The 16,108-nt window shown below is 49.5% G+C and overlaps 1 protein-coding gene across 1 annotated transcript in view; it reads right to left on the bottom strand.

The window, feature by feature from the left end:
• Nucleotides 1-7,510: 7,510 nt before the first annotated feature.
• The window catches only part of LOC140494478 (lipoprotein lipase-like), a 58,844-nt gene continuing 50,246 nt past the window's right edge, over nt 7,511-16,108 (bottom strand). The window contains exons 9-10 of the mRNA XM_072593695.1: nt 13,183-13,292; nt 7,511-8,106 (exon numbers count right to left, since the gene is read on the bottom strand). Of these exons, the coding sequence (XP_072449796.1) occupies nt 13,211-13,292 (82 nt within the window). The 3' untranslated portion in view covers nt 7,511-8,106; nt 13,183-13,210. The remainder of the gene's footprint in view (nt 8,107-13,182; nt 13,293-16,108) is intronic.

Below are 16,108 nucleotides of genomic sequence, written 5' to 3'. Positions count from 1 at the left end.
CCACGCCGCAAATTGGAGGAACAACACCTCATCTTCCACCTGGGAAGCCGACAGCCCGGAGGACGCGACACTGAATACTCCAATTTCAAATAACCTGCCTTCCCTTCACCCAATTCCCTTCCCAGCCCCTCCCTCTCCCTTCCATTCCTCTGTCTGACCCTGGGATCCAGCTACCAACCGGATTCATTCCACCCATCGACCCTCTACCTGTGTTCACCTATCCCTACCTCACCGCCCCATCTCTCTCCACCCCTGCCACTCCTTTATCTGCAGCTCCCCCAACACCCCAACAGTCGAAAGAAGGGTTACACCTGAAATGTCAGCTCCTCCACCTCCTGACGCTGCCTGCCTTGCTGTGTCCCCCCAGCCTCCTGCCTGTCCCTCCTGATGCCCCCTGCCTTGCTGTGTTCCCCCAGCCTCCTGCCTGTCCCTCCTGATGCTGCCTGCCTTGCTGTGTTCTCCCAGCCTCCTGCCTGTCCCTCCTGATGCCCCCTGCCTTGCTGTGTTCTCCCAGCCTCCTGCCTGTCCCTCCTGATGCTGCCTGCCTTGCTATGTTCCCCCAGCCTCCTGTCTGTCCCTCCTGATGCTGCCTGCCTTGCTGTGTCCCCCCAGCCTCCTGCCTGTCCCTCCTGATGCCCCCTGCCTTGCTGTGTCCCCCCAGCCTCCTGCCTGTCCCTCCTGATGCCCCCTGCCTTGCTGTGTTCCCCCAGCCTGCTGTCTGTCCCTCCTGATACCCCCTGCCTTGCTGTGTTCCCCCAGCCTCCTGTCTGTCCCTCCTGATGCCCCCGCCTTGCTGTGTTCTCCCAGCCTCCTGTCTGTCCCTCCTGATGCCCCCTGCCTTGCTGTGTCCCCCCAGCCTCCTGTCTGTCCCTCCTGATGCCCCCTGCCTTGCTGTGTTCCCCCAGCCTCCTGCCTGTCCCTCCTGATGCCCCCTGCCTTGCTGTGTACCCCCAGCCTCCTGCCTGTCCCTCCTGATGCTGCCTGCCTTGCTGTGTTCCCCCAGCCTCCTGCCTGTCCCTCCTGATGCCCCCTGCCTTGCTGTGTTCCCCCAGCCCCCTGCCTGTCCCTCCTGATGCCCCCTGCCTTGCTGTGTCCCCCCAGCCTCCTGCCTGTCCCTCCAGATGCTGCCTGCCTTGCTGTGTTCCCCCAGCCTCCTGCCTGTCCCTCCTGATGCTGCCTGCCTTGCTGTGTTCCCCCAGCCTCCTGCCTGTCCCTCCTGATGCTGCCTGCCTTGCTGTGTTCCCCCAGCCTCCTGCCTGTCCCCCCTGATCCTGCCTGCCTTGCTGTGTTCCCCCAGCCTCCTGCCTGTCCCTCCTGATGCTGCCTGCCTTGCTGTGTTCTCCCAGCCTCCTGCCTGTCCCTCCTGATGCTGCCTGCCTTGCTGTGTTCCCCCAGCCTCCTGCCTGTCCCTCCTGATGCTGCCTGCCTTGCTGTGTTCCGCCAGCCTCCTGCCTGTCCCTCCTGATGCTGCCTGCCTTGCTGTGTCCCCCCAGCCTCCTGCCTGTCCCTCCTGATGCCCCCTGCCTTGCTGTGTCCCCCCAGCCTCCTGCCTGTCCCACCTGATGCTGCCTGCCTTGCTGTGTTCCCCCAGCCTCCTGCCTGTCCTTCCTGATGCCCCCTGCCTTGCTGTGTTCTCCCAGCCTCCTGCCTGTCCCTCCTGATGCCCCCTGCCTTGCTGTGTTCCCCCAGCCTCCTGCCTGTCCCTCCAGATGCTGCCTGCCTTGCTGTGTTCCCCCAGCCTCCTGCCTGTCCCTCCTGATGCCCCCTGCCTTGCTGTGTTCCCCCAGCCTCCTGCCTGTCCCTCCTGATGCTGCCTGCCTTGCTGTGTCCCCCCAGCCTCCTGTCTGTCCCTCCTGATGCCCCCTGCCTTGCTGTGTTCCCCCAGCCTCCTGCCTGTCAAATGTTGAAGAGACAATAAGGGAGTCAAGAAGGCGTAGAAACGATAGCCCAGTTAGGGTACAGGTGGGTTTGGCATGTATTTCGATGGTATTTATTATAATGCTCGGAGTCTGATGAGCAAGGCAGATGAGTTGAGGCACAGATTAAAACATGGGCCTATGATGTCATTGCTGCCATGTTTGCGAGGGGAAGGACTGGCAGCTCAATATCTGGGACATAGGGTCTTCAGGCAAGACAGAGAAGGAGGTAGAAGAGGAGGAGAAGAAGATGGGACAGTTTTGATCAATGAATCTATTTGTGCGGTAAGGAGGGATGACCATCTGAGAAAGCTCCTCAAATGAAGCTTACCGGTAGAGATTCAAAACCATGAAGGAGTAGTCACATTGCTGGGAGTGTACTATAGACACCCTAACAGTCCAAGAGAAATAGAAGTACAGGTCTGTCTGCATTTTTCAGGGAAACAGAGGACCCGACGACTGCAGATGCTGGAGATCAGAGTCGAGAGTGCGGTGCTGGAAAAGCACATCATGTCAGGCAGCATCCGAGGAGCAGGAGAGTCGATGTTTCGGGTAAAAGTTGTTTATCAGGAATGAAGGGCTGATGTCCAAAACGTCGACTCTCCTGCTCCTCGGATGCTGCCTGACCTGCTGCGCTTTTCCAGCACTTTTTGATGTATTTGAGGGAAATGTAAAGGTAGTGGGGTAGTGTTGATCGGCGATTTCAGCTTTGCCAACATTAGCTGGAGTAGTCACTGTGTGAAAGGTTTAGAGCTAGCAGAATTCATAAAAGACACCTGGGAGAGCTTCTTAAAGCAGTCTGTAGAAGGCAGTACAAGACTGGGGGCAGTCCCTGGACTTCATTTTAGGGAACAAAGCTAAGAAATTGTTTGATGTATCAGCGAGGGAGCAACTTACAAACCGTGATCATACCTCTGTTTCGATCGAGATTCTGAAAAAGGTAAGGATGGGCCTGAATCCAAGTTGCAAACTGGATGGAAGGTTAATTTTAATAAGACCCGATATGATTTAGCCAGAGTGACCTGGGAGCAGATACTTTCAGGTAAGTTTTCAAACAGTGGGATCGTTTTAAGAAGGAATTGTGGAGAGCATGAAGATGTTGCAGTAAAGGAAAAGGGTGGGACTGTCAAATCCCGTGAACCCTGGATATTGAGGGATACACAGAAAAAAGGGAGGCTTATTGCAGCCACTGAGTGGTCAAAACAGCAGGAATCCAAGAGAAGTATGGAATGTGCAAGAGGGAACTTAAAACGAATATTAGGAGAGTTTAAAAGGGGGCACAAAGTAGGTAAAGGAAGATCCGAAATTTGTTTTACAGGTACATTAATGACAAAATGACAATGGAAAAGATTGGGGCCCATTAAGGAGCACCGTGGTAATTTGCACATTGCACCAGCAGGATTCTACATGAATTTTTCCTGTCAGTGTTCACCAGTGAGAGATGAAATGGCTGTGGAAATCGGGCAGAAGGATTGTGAAATGATTATGAAGAAACTAGCATTGACAGACAGGAGGTTCTGTGATAAGTGTAGATAAATCTCCAGAACCAGATGAAATGCATCCCAGGCTGTTGAATGGGACAAGTGAGGAAATAGAAGGGCATTAGCAATAATTTTCAATTCCTCTCTGGCCACCATGGGAGAGAAGCCAGAGGGCTCGACGACAGCCAATGTGGTATTGTTATTCAAGAAGGACACAAGGGTAATTTCTCCGCCTCTGCCGTATCTGCTCCCAGGAGGACCAGTTCCACCACAGAACACACCAGATGGCCTCCTTCTTTAGAGACCGCAATTTCCCTTCCCACGTGGTTAAAGATGCCCTCCAATGCATCTCGTCCACATCCCGCACCTCCGCCCTCAGACCCCACCCCTCCAACCGTAACAAGGACAGAACACCCCTGGTGCTCACCTTCCACTCTACAAACCTTCACATAAACCAAATCATCCGCCGACATTTCCACCACCTCCAAAAAGACCCCACCACCAGGGATATATTTCCCTCCCCACCCCTTTCCGCCTTCCGCAAAGACCGTTCCCTCCGTGACGACCTGGTCAGGTCCACGCCCCCAAACAACCCACCCTCCAATCCTGGCACCTTCCCCTGCCCCTGCAGGAACTGTAAAACCTGCACCCACACCTCCTCCCTCACCTCTATCCAAGGCCCTAAAGGAGCCTTCCACATCCATCAAAGTTTCACCTGCACATCCACCAATATCATTTATTGTATCCGTTGCTCCCGATGTGGTCTCCTCTACATTGGGGAGACTGGATGTCTCCTAGCAGAGCGCTTTAGGGAACATCTCCGGGACACCCGCACCAATCAACCAAACCGCCCCGTGGCCCAACATTTCAACTCCCCCTCCCACTCTGCCGAGGACATGGAGGTCCTGGGCCTCCTTCACCGCCGCTCCCTCACCACCAGACGCCTGGAGGAAGAACGCCTCATCTTCCGCCTCGGAACACTTCAACCCCAGGGCATCAATGTGGACTTCAACAGTTTCCTCATTTCCCCTTCCCCCATCTCACCCTAGTTCTAAACTTCCAGCTCAGTAACTGTCCCCGTGACTTGTCTGGACTTGTCCTACCTGCCTATCTCCTTTTCCACCTATCCACTCCACCCTGTCCTCCCTGACCTATCACCTTCATCCCCTCCCCCACTCACCCATTGTACTCTATGCTACTTTCTCCCCACCCCACCCTCCTCTAGCTTATCTCTCCACGCTTCAGGCTCACTGCCTTTATTCCTGATGAAGGGCTTTTGCCCGAAACGTCGATTTCGCTGCTCCTTGGATGCTGCCTGAACTGCTGTGCTCTTCCAGCACCACTAATCCAGAAGCTGGTTTCCAGCATCTGCAGTCATTGTTTTTACCTCATAGACCAGGGAACTACAAGCCACTCAGTCTAACCTCAGTGGTGGGGAAACTACTGGAAGTCATTCTGAGGAACAGAATTAATCTGCATTTGGAGAGGCCGGGACTAACCAAGAACAGTCAGCATGGTTTTGTTAAGCAACGGTCACTTTTGATCGATTTGGTTGAATTTTTTCAAAGAGGAGATGATAGCATTCCTTTAATGGAGTCAAGATGGACTCCAGCAAAGCCTTTACAAAGATCCTGCAGGAGAGACTGATAACGAAGGTGAGAGCCCATGGGATCGAAGGATACTTGGAAAATTGGATCCACAATTAGCTGAGAGGCAGTCCAGGGTGTTTTTGTGGCAGGGAGCCTGTGTTCAGTGAGGTCACTCAAAAGGGTCATGTGTTGAGGCCCTTGGTGGATTAAAATGATTTACGCTTCAATGTCGGAAGGCTGATCTGTAAGTTCCTGGATGATACGAGAATGAGTGTGGTGGTAAATAGTGAGGAGGGTAGCCTTAGCTTAGAGGAGATATAGACAGGTTGGTCAGTGGCAAATGGAATTCAATCCCGATTAAGTGTGAGGTGATACACTTGGGTAAGGTGGAAGGATACATGTGGAACGGTAGGAACGTGGGAAGTACCAAGGATCAGCGGGACCTTGGTGTGCATATACACTGGTCTCTTAATGCAACGAGATAGGTGGACAAAGCGATTAAGAAGGCATATGGGATATTTGCCTAGACAAGGAGATTGTGCTGGGACTGTATAACATGCTCGTTAGATTACGACTCGCGTGCAGTTTTGGAATCCACCTTTTCGGAGGGATGTGATTGCACTGGAGAGAGCACAGAGGGAAGTTACCAGGATGATGCCTGGGCTGGAGACTAAAGGTGGGGTGCTGGAAAAGCACAGCTGGTCAGGCAGCATCTGAGGAGCAGGAGAGTTGACGTTTCGAGCATGAGCGTTTCATCAGGATTGCGTTTACATTCCTGATGAAGGGCTTATGCCTGAAAGTTAAAAATCACACAACCCCAGGTTATAGTCCAACGGGTTTAATTGGAAGCACTAGCTTTCTGAGCGACGCTCCTTCACCAGGTGATATCACTCCACCCTTCAGGCTCCCTGCCTCTATTCCTGATGAAGGGCCTTTGCCGATTTTTCTGCCCCTCGGATGCTGCCTGGCCTGCTGTGCTTTTCCAGCACCCCACTTTTTTGACTCTGATCTCCAGCGTCTGCACTTTCTCCTGGACTGGAGACTTCCAGTTATAAAGAAAGATTGGGGGGTTGTTTTCCTTAGATCAATGGAGAATGAGAGGGGACATGGTTGAGATGTATTAAATTATGAGGGGTATGGGGAGGGTGGATAGGGAGGAACCTTTCGCCTTAATGGAGAGATCAGTGATGGGGGGGGGGGGGGGGGGGGTGGGGGTGGGGGCATAGATTTAAGATAACAGGCAGGATATTTAAGGATGTGAGGAAACCCTTTTTGCCTCAAGAGTGAATCTGAAACCCACAGCCTGGGAGGGTGGCTGGGGCAGGAAGCCTCATAACATTTACAAAGAATTCAGGTGCGTATTTGCAACAAGTCAATGGGGCCGAGGGCTGGAAAATGGAATTAACTGGTCAGCTGGTTGTTTCTGATCAGCACAGACTCAATGGACCGAAGGGCCAGTTTGTTTTGCTGTAGATCTCGCTGACTGTAACAGCAGCCGCTCTCCGATCCCTTCATCCTTGGACTGGTTCCTGTCTGAGCTGAAGACGCACCGTAGTTTTGTTGAGGTGAGACAGTCTCTCTGTGCATTTGGCAACTGTGTTGGCGATGACAGTCAGGCAACATGTCAGTGTCTATCTGGCTGTTGAACCCGAGATGACCTTCCAGAATTGGAACGATGTGAGTCTGCTATTACACAATGTGGTCAGTCTGCCTGTCTTATCCAGGGACAAAACTCACTAATGTCCACTCTCCCATCGGTCCACCATTAACACTGCACCCTCCTGCTGATTCACTCTTGCCAACATTTCTTTGTTCAATGGCAGTGTTTTAAAAGCACTGTACCTCACGTGTTAGCTGGTAGAAGTATTTGCAAAGTTGTTGCTAAGTCCTCAGCGTTTCTGGGGGTGGGGGAACCAGGGAGATAGTGATGGTTAGTGGAGGGGGGGGGTGGTGTTAACATTTGCTCATTGTATGAAGAGCTGCCAAGGCCAGTCTGAGAACTGGCCCCCTCCATTGTTGTTGAGCCTCTGTGGCTGCAGTTACCAGGACGACCAAACACTGGGCTGCAAATTGCGCTGCTCTCCTAGTCTGTACAGACATCCCCTCACGGGCAGACTGCATTGCAAACACACTAACGATATTATGGTGTGAGAAGGCTTCCTTCATCGCCAACATGACCCAACTGTGCAAGAGATAACCTTTTCAGGAAGGCAGAGTATTGGGCCTCTTCTCCGTTACATGGTACAGCAGCGTCAGACCCAGGGACCAGCCATAGATGGTTCATCCCAACTCCCCTTCAATGCCAGCGAGAGTTTAGGGTTAAAGCCCTGGATTTCATGCTGGTCAGTAAATATTGAGGTTGAACCAATGATATTATGTTGAAATATCACAGAATACAGAGACAAACAGCAACTTTTACATATCAACAAATAAAGACATTATTGATGGATTGGGAAAGGGAGATTACGTCCAAGTGCCAGACCAACTGTACAGCAAGACTAAAGAAATACGAGTGGAAGATATCTTTTGTACAAAGTGGATTTATATATACTCATATATACATTTAATAAATACTGCAGAGAATGAGTAATTCATTCGACACCAGTTCTGATCAACTCACACTGCACTCAGACTGTAATGAGACTGTACAATGTCACTCGAGTTGCAGTGAGACTGTATTTTCTCCCAACTTAATCACACCAGAGCAAGGCTGTACTGCAGTAACTCACACTGCAGTGAGACCGGATCCACTTGTTCACATTACAATAAGATTGTAGCTCAGTCTCACTGCAGTGGGACCATGTTCTCTCACTCCCATTACAGTGAGACCATACCAGTATGTCAAATGGAAGTTATATGTATAACAGATAATAAAACACATTAACTATGAATAATTTTGAGGAGAAGAGTTTTTTTTTAAAATCAGAAGTGTTTGTTTTTGGTTCCCTCATGAGCTGTTTGCCTTGAGCCTTTTTTAAGCCAATCACCCAGCGATTTCTTCCGAGTGCCAACTAACACAGAGCAGGATGAAAGTTGCTCAGGGGCCTGTGATGGGTGGGTGGGGAGGATAATGTTCTCAGATACTGACGTGTTATCAGAAGGAAATTCTTCTGCCTGCACCTACATAAAAACGTACAAAAGAAAAAAAGAAACAATCTGTTAGAAATAGCAGAACTGAATAAATACAGCAGGAAATTCTCCAGTTGATTCTTCTGATGCTGTGCAATGTTCAAGACAACATTAGCCTGTCTTCCTGACATGCAGATGCTGGAGATTGGAGTCGAGAGAGTGGTGCTGGAAAAGCACAGCAGGTCAGGCAGAATCTGAGGAGCAGGACAATCGATGTTTCAGGCATAAGCCCTTCATCGGGAATGGAGGTGTTCATGCCTCAAACTCTGATTTTTCCGGCTCCTCAGATGCTGCCTGACTGGCTGAGCTTTTCCAGCACCTCACTCTTTGACTCTCGAGAAGGTGGTGGTGAGCTTCCATCTTGAACCCGCTGCGGTCACCATGCCGGAGGTCACCATGCCGGAGGTCACCATGCCGGAGGTCTCCCTGCAAAGCCCTTAAAGAGCGAATTCAAGGACTCAGACAGGTTTGGTGCGGTCAGATAAGGAGTTATTGCTGCAGGCTTCCCACCCTCTAACCTGTCGGCAGCACTTATACAGATAGTCCAGTTCAGTTCCTGGCCAATGGTATCCCCAGGGTATTGATAGTGGGAGAATTATTGATGGTAATGGCATCGAATATCAAGGGGCAATGGTTAGATTCTCTCCGATTGGAGATGGTCATTCTGTGGAATTTGTGTGGTGCAAATGTTACTTGCCACTTGTCAGCCCAAGCCTGGTCGTCCAGATCTTGTTGCACTTGAAGATGGACTGCTGCAGTATCCAAAAAGTTGCAAATGGTGCGGAACTTTGAGCAGCCATTAGCAAACATCCCCAGCTCAGACCTGATGATTTTGGGAAGGTCACTGATGAAGCAGCTGAAGATGATTGGGCCTCAGTCACAATCCTGAAGAATTCCTGTAGAGATGCATGTTCGGTATGGTTTCCTTTATTGGTCAGAGTATTGAGTACAGGAGTTGGGAGGTCATGTTGTGGCTATACAGGACATTGGTTTGGCCACTGTTGGAATATTGTGTGCAATTCTGGTCTCCTTCCTATTGGAAAGATGTTGTGAAACTTGAAAGGGTTCAGAAAAGATTTACAAGAATGTTGCCAGGGTTGGAGGATTTGAGCTACAGGGAGAGGCTGAAGAGGCTGGGGCTGTTTTCCCTGGAGCGTCAGAGGCTGAGGGGTGACCTTATAGAGGTTTACAAAATTATGTGGGGCACGGAGAGGATAAATAGACAGACAGTCTTTTCCCTGGGATTGGGGAGTCCAGAACTAGAGGGCATAGGTTTAGGGTGAGAGGGGAAAGATACAAGAGAGACCTAAGGGGCAACTTTTTCATGCAGAGGGTGGTACGTTTATGGAATGAGCTGCCAGAGGATGTGGTGGAGGCTGGTACAAATGCAACATTTAAGTGGCATCTGGACGGGTATATGAATAGGAAGGGTTTGGAGGGATATGGGCCGGGTGCTGGCAGGTGGGACTAGATTGGGTTGGGATATCTGGTCGGCATGGACAGGTTGGACCGAAGGGTCTGTTTCCATGCTGTACATCTCTATGACTCTATGTCCTGGAGCTGAGATGATGGACTTCCACCAATCACAACCATCTTCCTATATGCTGGATATGACTCTAACTAGCGGACAGTCTGCCCCCAATACCTATTTGACTCCAGTTTTGCTAGGATTCCTTGACTCAGTCACATAAGGCAGAATCTAACCACCATCCCTTGACAGCTAATGGTGTTACCATCGACCAGAAACTCAACTGACCTTGCAACATAAACACGACTACAAGAGCAGGTCAGAATCTAAAAATACTGCAGCGAGTAACTCCCCTCCCGACTCCCCCCTAATAGACACAAGTCAGGGGTGTGAGGGAATACTCCCCACTTGCCTGGATGGGTGCAGCTCCAATAACACTCAAGAAGCTTGACACCATCTAGGATAAAGCAGCTGATCTGATTGGAGTCAGAGTCTTACAGCATGGAAACAGACCTTCAGCTCAACTTGTCCACACTGACTGGAATTCCTAAAGTAAACTCGTCCCATTTGCCTGCGTTTGGCACACATCCCTCTAAACCTTTCCTATCTGTGTACCTGCCCAAATGTCTTTTAAATGCTGTAATTGTACTCATTTCCTCTGACAGCTCGTTCCAAATCTGCACCGCCCTCTGTGGATATGGTGCTAACCTGAGGGGTAACTTTTTCACTCAAACACCCACTCCCTCCACCGCTGACATTCAGTAGCATCAGTGTGTACTATCTACAAGGACTTACTGCAGAAATTCACCCAGTCTCCTTCGACAGCACCCTCCAAACCTGGCGTTGTGTGATCTTTAACTTTGTACACCCCAGGCCAACACCGGCACCTCCAAAATCCAAACCCACGACCACAAAATAAATCTAGGACAAGCGCAGCAGATACACCACCACCTGCAAGTTCCCCTCCGAGCCAACGTACCATCCAGACTTGGAAATAGATCACCGTTCCTTCACTGTCGCTGGGACAATGTAACTCCCTCCCTAACAGCTTTGTGGGTCAATCTAAAGAACATGGGCAACAGAGGTTCAAGAAGGCAGCTCACCGCTACCTTGTCAAGGGGCAACTAGGGACGGGGCGATAAATGCTGGGCCCAGCCAGTGACGCCCAGTGAGTGAATTGGGAAAAAAAAAGGCCACTTTCCCACAAAGCCGACAGTGTGAGATCACTGTCCTAATGTGAGGAAATGCAAGGAGTCAATTTGTGCACAACAAGATCCCACCGGCATGAATGAGATAATGACTTTGTAGAGTTAGAGAATCCCTACAGCATGGAAGTAGGCCATTTGGCCCATCGAATCCACACCAACCCTCTCATAAAAGAATGTGCCCGACCCTACACCTGCAACCATACATTCCCCGCGGCTAACCTGCCCATCCCTGAACACTACGGGCAAGTTAGCCTGGCCAATTCACCTAACCTGCACATTCACCAAACCGGAGCACCCGGAGGAAACCCACACAGACACGGGGAGAATGTGCAAACTCCATACAAACAGTCGCCCGAGGCTGGAATCAAACCAAGGTCCCTGGCGCTGTGAGGCAGCAGTGCTAACCACTGTGCCACCGTGCTGCCCATAATGTGCAAACTCCACACAGGTAATTGCCTGAGGCTTGACCTGGTCATCTACATCCTGGTTCTCCAGATCGGAGAGGTTGGTTGTATGGCAATTTTGGCACTGCTGCTCAAAATGGTACCATGGGGTTTATTCGGTGCACAGGAGAGAGTAACTGGGGGCTTAGATTATCGATTCATCTGAAAGGTGACACTTGGGATCCAGTAGCACTGCCTCAAGACTGCACCGAAGAATCAGCAGGGAGCTTAAAACTTGCAATCTCGAATTCCACTCACTGAGCCGAGGCCAGCATCTGCTGAAAATAATCAATTTATTCCATTCAAAAACAGATCCGAGGAAGGGTCACCAGACCTGAAACGTTAACTTCGATTTCTCTGCACTTGCCCTGCCAGACCTGCCGAGCTTTTCCAGAAACCTAAACAGAAGTTGCTGATTTACAGCATCCAGAGCTCTTTTGGTGTTTTAACAACAACAAAAAAATCCTAGCCTCTTCCAGTCACCTTGACAAAAAAAAATGACCAGGTTTTTACAATATCGCTGTTTCTGGGATCTTGCTGTGCACATGTTGGTTAATGCGTCCTATTTTGCAGCATTGATTACACTACACTGGGCTGATCAGTGACCAGTAACACTCCTGTCACACAAGATTCATCTTCAACAAGAGACAATCTAACCGCTGCCCCTTGATGGTGGTACAATCACGGAATCCCCCACTATTAACATCCTGTGGGGTTACCATCAACCATAAGCTGACTGGACTCACAGCAGAAACACAGTGGTTACAAAAGCAGGTCAGAAGCTAGGAATCCACCAGTGTTTCAAGAAAGCAGCTTTTCATAGGCAACTAGAGATGGGCAATCAGCACGAGCCCAGCCAGTGATGTCCACATCTCATAAAAGAAGAACTTAATTGGTCAACACTACATTCAATTCTGGTCACCCTCCTAATAGGAAGGGTGTTGTGAAACTTGAAAGGGTTCAGAAAAGATTTACAAGGATGTTGCCAGGGTTGGAGGGAGAGGCTGAATAGGCCGGGGCTGCTTCCTTGGAGCGTTGGAGGCTGACGAGTGGCCTCAGATGTTTATAATATCATGAAGGGCATGGATAGGGATAAATAGGCAAGGTCTTTCCCCCTGGGGTAGGGGAGTCCAGAACTAGAGGGCATGGGTTTAAGAGTGGGAGGGGAAAAATTTAAAAGGGTCCTAAGGGGCAACTTTTTCACACAGAGGGTGGTACGTGGATGGAATGAGCTGCCAGAGGATGTGGTGGAGGCTGGTACAATGGCAACATTTAAGAGGTGCAGGAAAGTGTGACGCTGGAAAAGCGCGGCAGGTCAGGCAGCATCCGAGGAGCAGGAGAGTCAACGTTTCGAGCATAAGCCCTTCATCAGAAAACTTCAACTCTCCTGCTCCTTGGATGCACCACACTCTTCAACTCTGATCGCCAGCAACTGCAGTCCTCACTGTCTCCAACATTTAAAAGGCATCTGGATGGGTATGTGAATAGGAAGGATTTGGAGGGATATGGGCCAAGTGCTGGAAAATGGGGCTAGATTAATTTAGGATATCTGGTTAGCCCATGGACAAGTTGGACCAAAGGGTCTGTTTCCATACTGTTCAACTGTATGTCTCTGTAAGTTTGGTGGGATGAAAAGCGCTATTCAAAGGCAAGTCCTAAAACAATTTCAGTAGATCTGCTCCTTTGTGTCCACCACAGTTGTCACTGCATTGGTAAGAGACAGTCACCCTCCGTTAAAAGGTAAGTACACTGATTGAGCTGGGAAGGGAGGCATCTGTGTGGCCTTGTTTAATATATCCTTACTCCTTCACTTCCCCACAAAAATATGCGCTGTGGTCCCTGGCATCCACTGAATTTCTAACGATTGGAGTCATTCTACAGCCAGGTGGTAATTTGGAGTATTAGCCATGATGCCCCAGAATCCTTTTCACCTTCTTTCTTGACTCACCTCCTCTGCTGACCTTCTTGCAAATCCATCAACTGTGACACTTGACAAGAGTTACCTCCTGTGCTGGCTGAATCTTCACAGAAGCAGAATTCTTTGCACAGAACACAATCCTGTATTTGAAAAAAAACGGGGAGCATTCATGAGTAGAGTTACTTCTGACACCATGACCAAATTTCACCACTGAACTTTGGCATAAGGAGACAGTGAGGACCGCAGATGCTGGAGATCAGAGTCGAGAGTGTGGTGCTGGAAAACCACAGCAGGTCAGGCAGCATCCGAGGAGCGGGAGCAGCGATGTTTCTGGCATAAGCCCTTCATCAGGAATCACTCTGATACCTGACCTGCTGTGCTTTTCCAGCACCCTAGCCTCAACATGTGACAATAAATCTAATTAGGCCACTGTTGGAATACTGCGTGCAATTCTGGTCTCCTTCCTATCGGAAAGATGTTGTGAAACTTGAAAGGGTTCAGAAAAAATTTACAAGGATGTTGCCAGGGTTGGAGGATCTGAGCTACAGGGAGAGGCTGAACAGGCTGGGGCTGTTTTCCCTGGAGCGTCGGAGGCTGAGGGGTGACCTTATAGAGGTTTATAAAGTCATGAGGGACTTGGATAGGATAATTGACAAGGTCTTTTCCCTGGGGTGGGGGAGTCCAGAACTAGAGGGCATAGGTTTAGGGTGAGAGGGGAAAGATATAAAAGGGACCTAAGGGGCAATCTTTTCATGCATTTGTGGTTTCATCTGCAAACTTACTCACTGTACCTCTTAATGCCGCATCCAAATCATTTATGGAAATGACAAAAAGTAGAGGGTCCAGCACCGATCCTTGTGGCACTCCACTGGTCACAGGCCTCCAGTCTGAAAAACAACCCTTCACCACCACCCTCTGTCTTCTACCTTTGAGCCAGTTGGTAGAGTATGGAGAGTGTTGAGAACATACAATGAACACACTAACGAGGATCATCATTCTGAACATTACAGATACATGGAGGGTGTGACAGCACTGGAGAGGGTAAGTTCTCACTGTCACTCAGGGGGTACAAACGGAAACCCTTCTTAACATTTAAGAAGCATTCAGACGTGCACTTGTGATGCCAAGGTATACAAGGCAATGGACTGTGTGTTGGAAATGCAAAATTAAGTGGAATACCGCATTCGGTTCTGGTCGTGATGCCAAGGTATACAAGGCAATGGACTGAGTGTTGGAAATGCAAAATTAAGTGGAATACCGCATTCGGTTCTGGTCTCCCTGCTAATAGGAAAGATGTTGTTAAACTTGAAAGGGTGCAGAATAGATTGACAAGAATATTGCTAGGGTTGGAGACTGGATGGGCTGGAGCTGTTTTCCCTGGAGCATCAGAGACTAAGAGGTGACCTTATAGAGGTTTATAAAACCATGAGGGGCATGGAGAGGGGAAATAGCCAAGATATTTTCTCCAGAGTAGGGGAGTCAAAAACGAGAGGGCAGAGGTTTAAGGTGAGAGGAGCAAGATTTAGAACATAGAACACAGAACAGTACAGCACAGTACAGGCCCTTCAGCCCACGATGTTGTGCCAAGCATTTATTTTAGTCTAAAATCAACCAACCTACATAGCCCTCAATTTACCGCCATCCATGTGCTTGTCCAGCATTCGCTTAAATGTCCCTAAAGTCTCTGACTCTGCTACCACCGCTGGAAGTGCATTCCACTCGCCCACCACTCTCTGTGTAAAGAATCTACCCTTGACATCTCCCTTACACCATCCTCCAATCACCTTAAAATCAGGGCACCTTGTGACAGCCATTTCTGCCCTTGAGAAAAAATTTCTGGCTATCTACTTGATCTACATCTCTCATTACCTTGTACGCCTCTGTCAAATCACCTGTCTTCCTGCTTCTCTCCAGTGTGAAAAGCCTAAGTGTACTCAACCTCTCTTCATAAGACATGCCCTCCAATCAGGCTGCATCCTGGTAAATCTCCTCTGCACCCTCTCTAAAGCACCTACATCCTTCCTATAAGGATGCAATCAGAACTGGACAAATATTCCAAGTGTGATCTAACCAGGGTTTTATAGAGCTGCAGCAAAACCTCACGGCTCTTAAACTCAACCCCCTCGTTAAAAGGGACCTAAGGGGCAACTTTTTCACGCAGAGGGTGGTACGTGTATGGAATGAGCTGCCAGAGGAAGTGGTGGAGGCTGGTACAATGTCAACATTTAAGAGGCATCAGGATGGGTATATGAATAGGAAGGGTTTGGAAGGATATAGGCCGTGTGCTGGCAGGTGGGACTAGATTGGGTTGGGATATCTGGTCGGCATGGACAGGTTGGACTGAAGAGTCTGTTTCCATGTTGTACATCTCTATGACTCTATGGTTGTTTTGGACTGTCCGATGGGCTGAAGGACCTGTCGCTATGCTGTAGATCACAGACTCAGCAAGAACAGGCCATTCGGCCCTTTGAATCTGCTCTACCATTCAACAAGCTCATGGCTGTACTGATTGTAACCTTAAGTCATAGGAAGCCCAATTCCTGTATACCCCTGAATAATCTTTTGGTTGTCAAGAATTAATCTACACTGGCCTTAAAAATATTTAAAGTCTGTCTTAAATGCAGTCTGCGTTTATTTCATTCTTCTTTGAAAGTAATCAAATCCTTCCCCAGGATAGCCACCAGATAAGACAGCATTGGATAATTAGATTACATTACTTAGTGTGGAAACAGGCCCTTCGGCCCAACAAGTCCACACCGACCCGCTGAAGCGCAACCCACCCAGACCCATTCCCCTACATTTACCCCTTACCTAACACTATGGGCAATTTAGCATGGCCAATTCACCTGACCTGCACATCTTTGGATTGTGGGAGGAAACCGGAGCAACCAGAGGAAACCCACGCAGACACGGGGAGAACGTGCAAACTCCACACAGTCAGTCGCCTGAGGCAGGA

The sequence above is a fragment of the Chiloscyllium punctatum genome, chromosome 24, assembly GCF_047496795.1.
Source record: "Chiloscyllium punctatum isolate Juve2018m chromosome 24, sChiPun1.3, whole genome shotgun sequence".
In the NCBI taxonomy this organism is placed as follows: Eukaryota; Metazoa; Chordata; class Chondrichthyes; order Orectolobiformes; family Hemiscylliidae; genus Chiloscyllium; species Chiloscyllium punctatum.
This window is presented reverse-complemented; position numbering and strand designations above follow the sequence as displayed.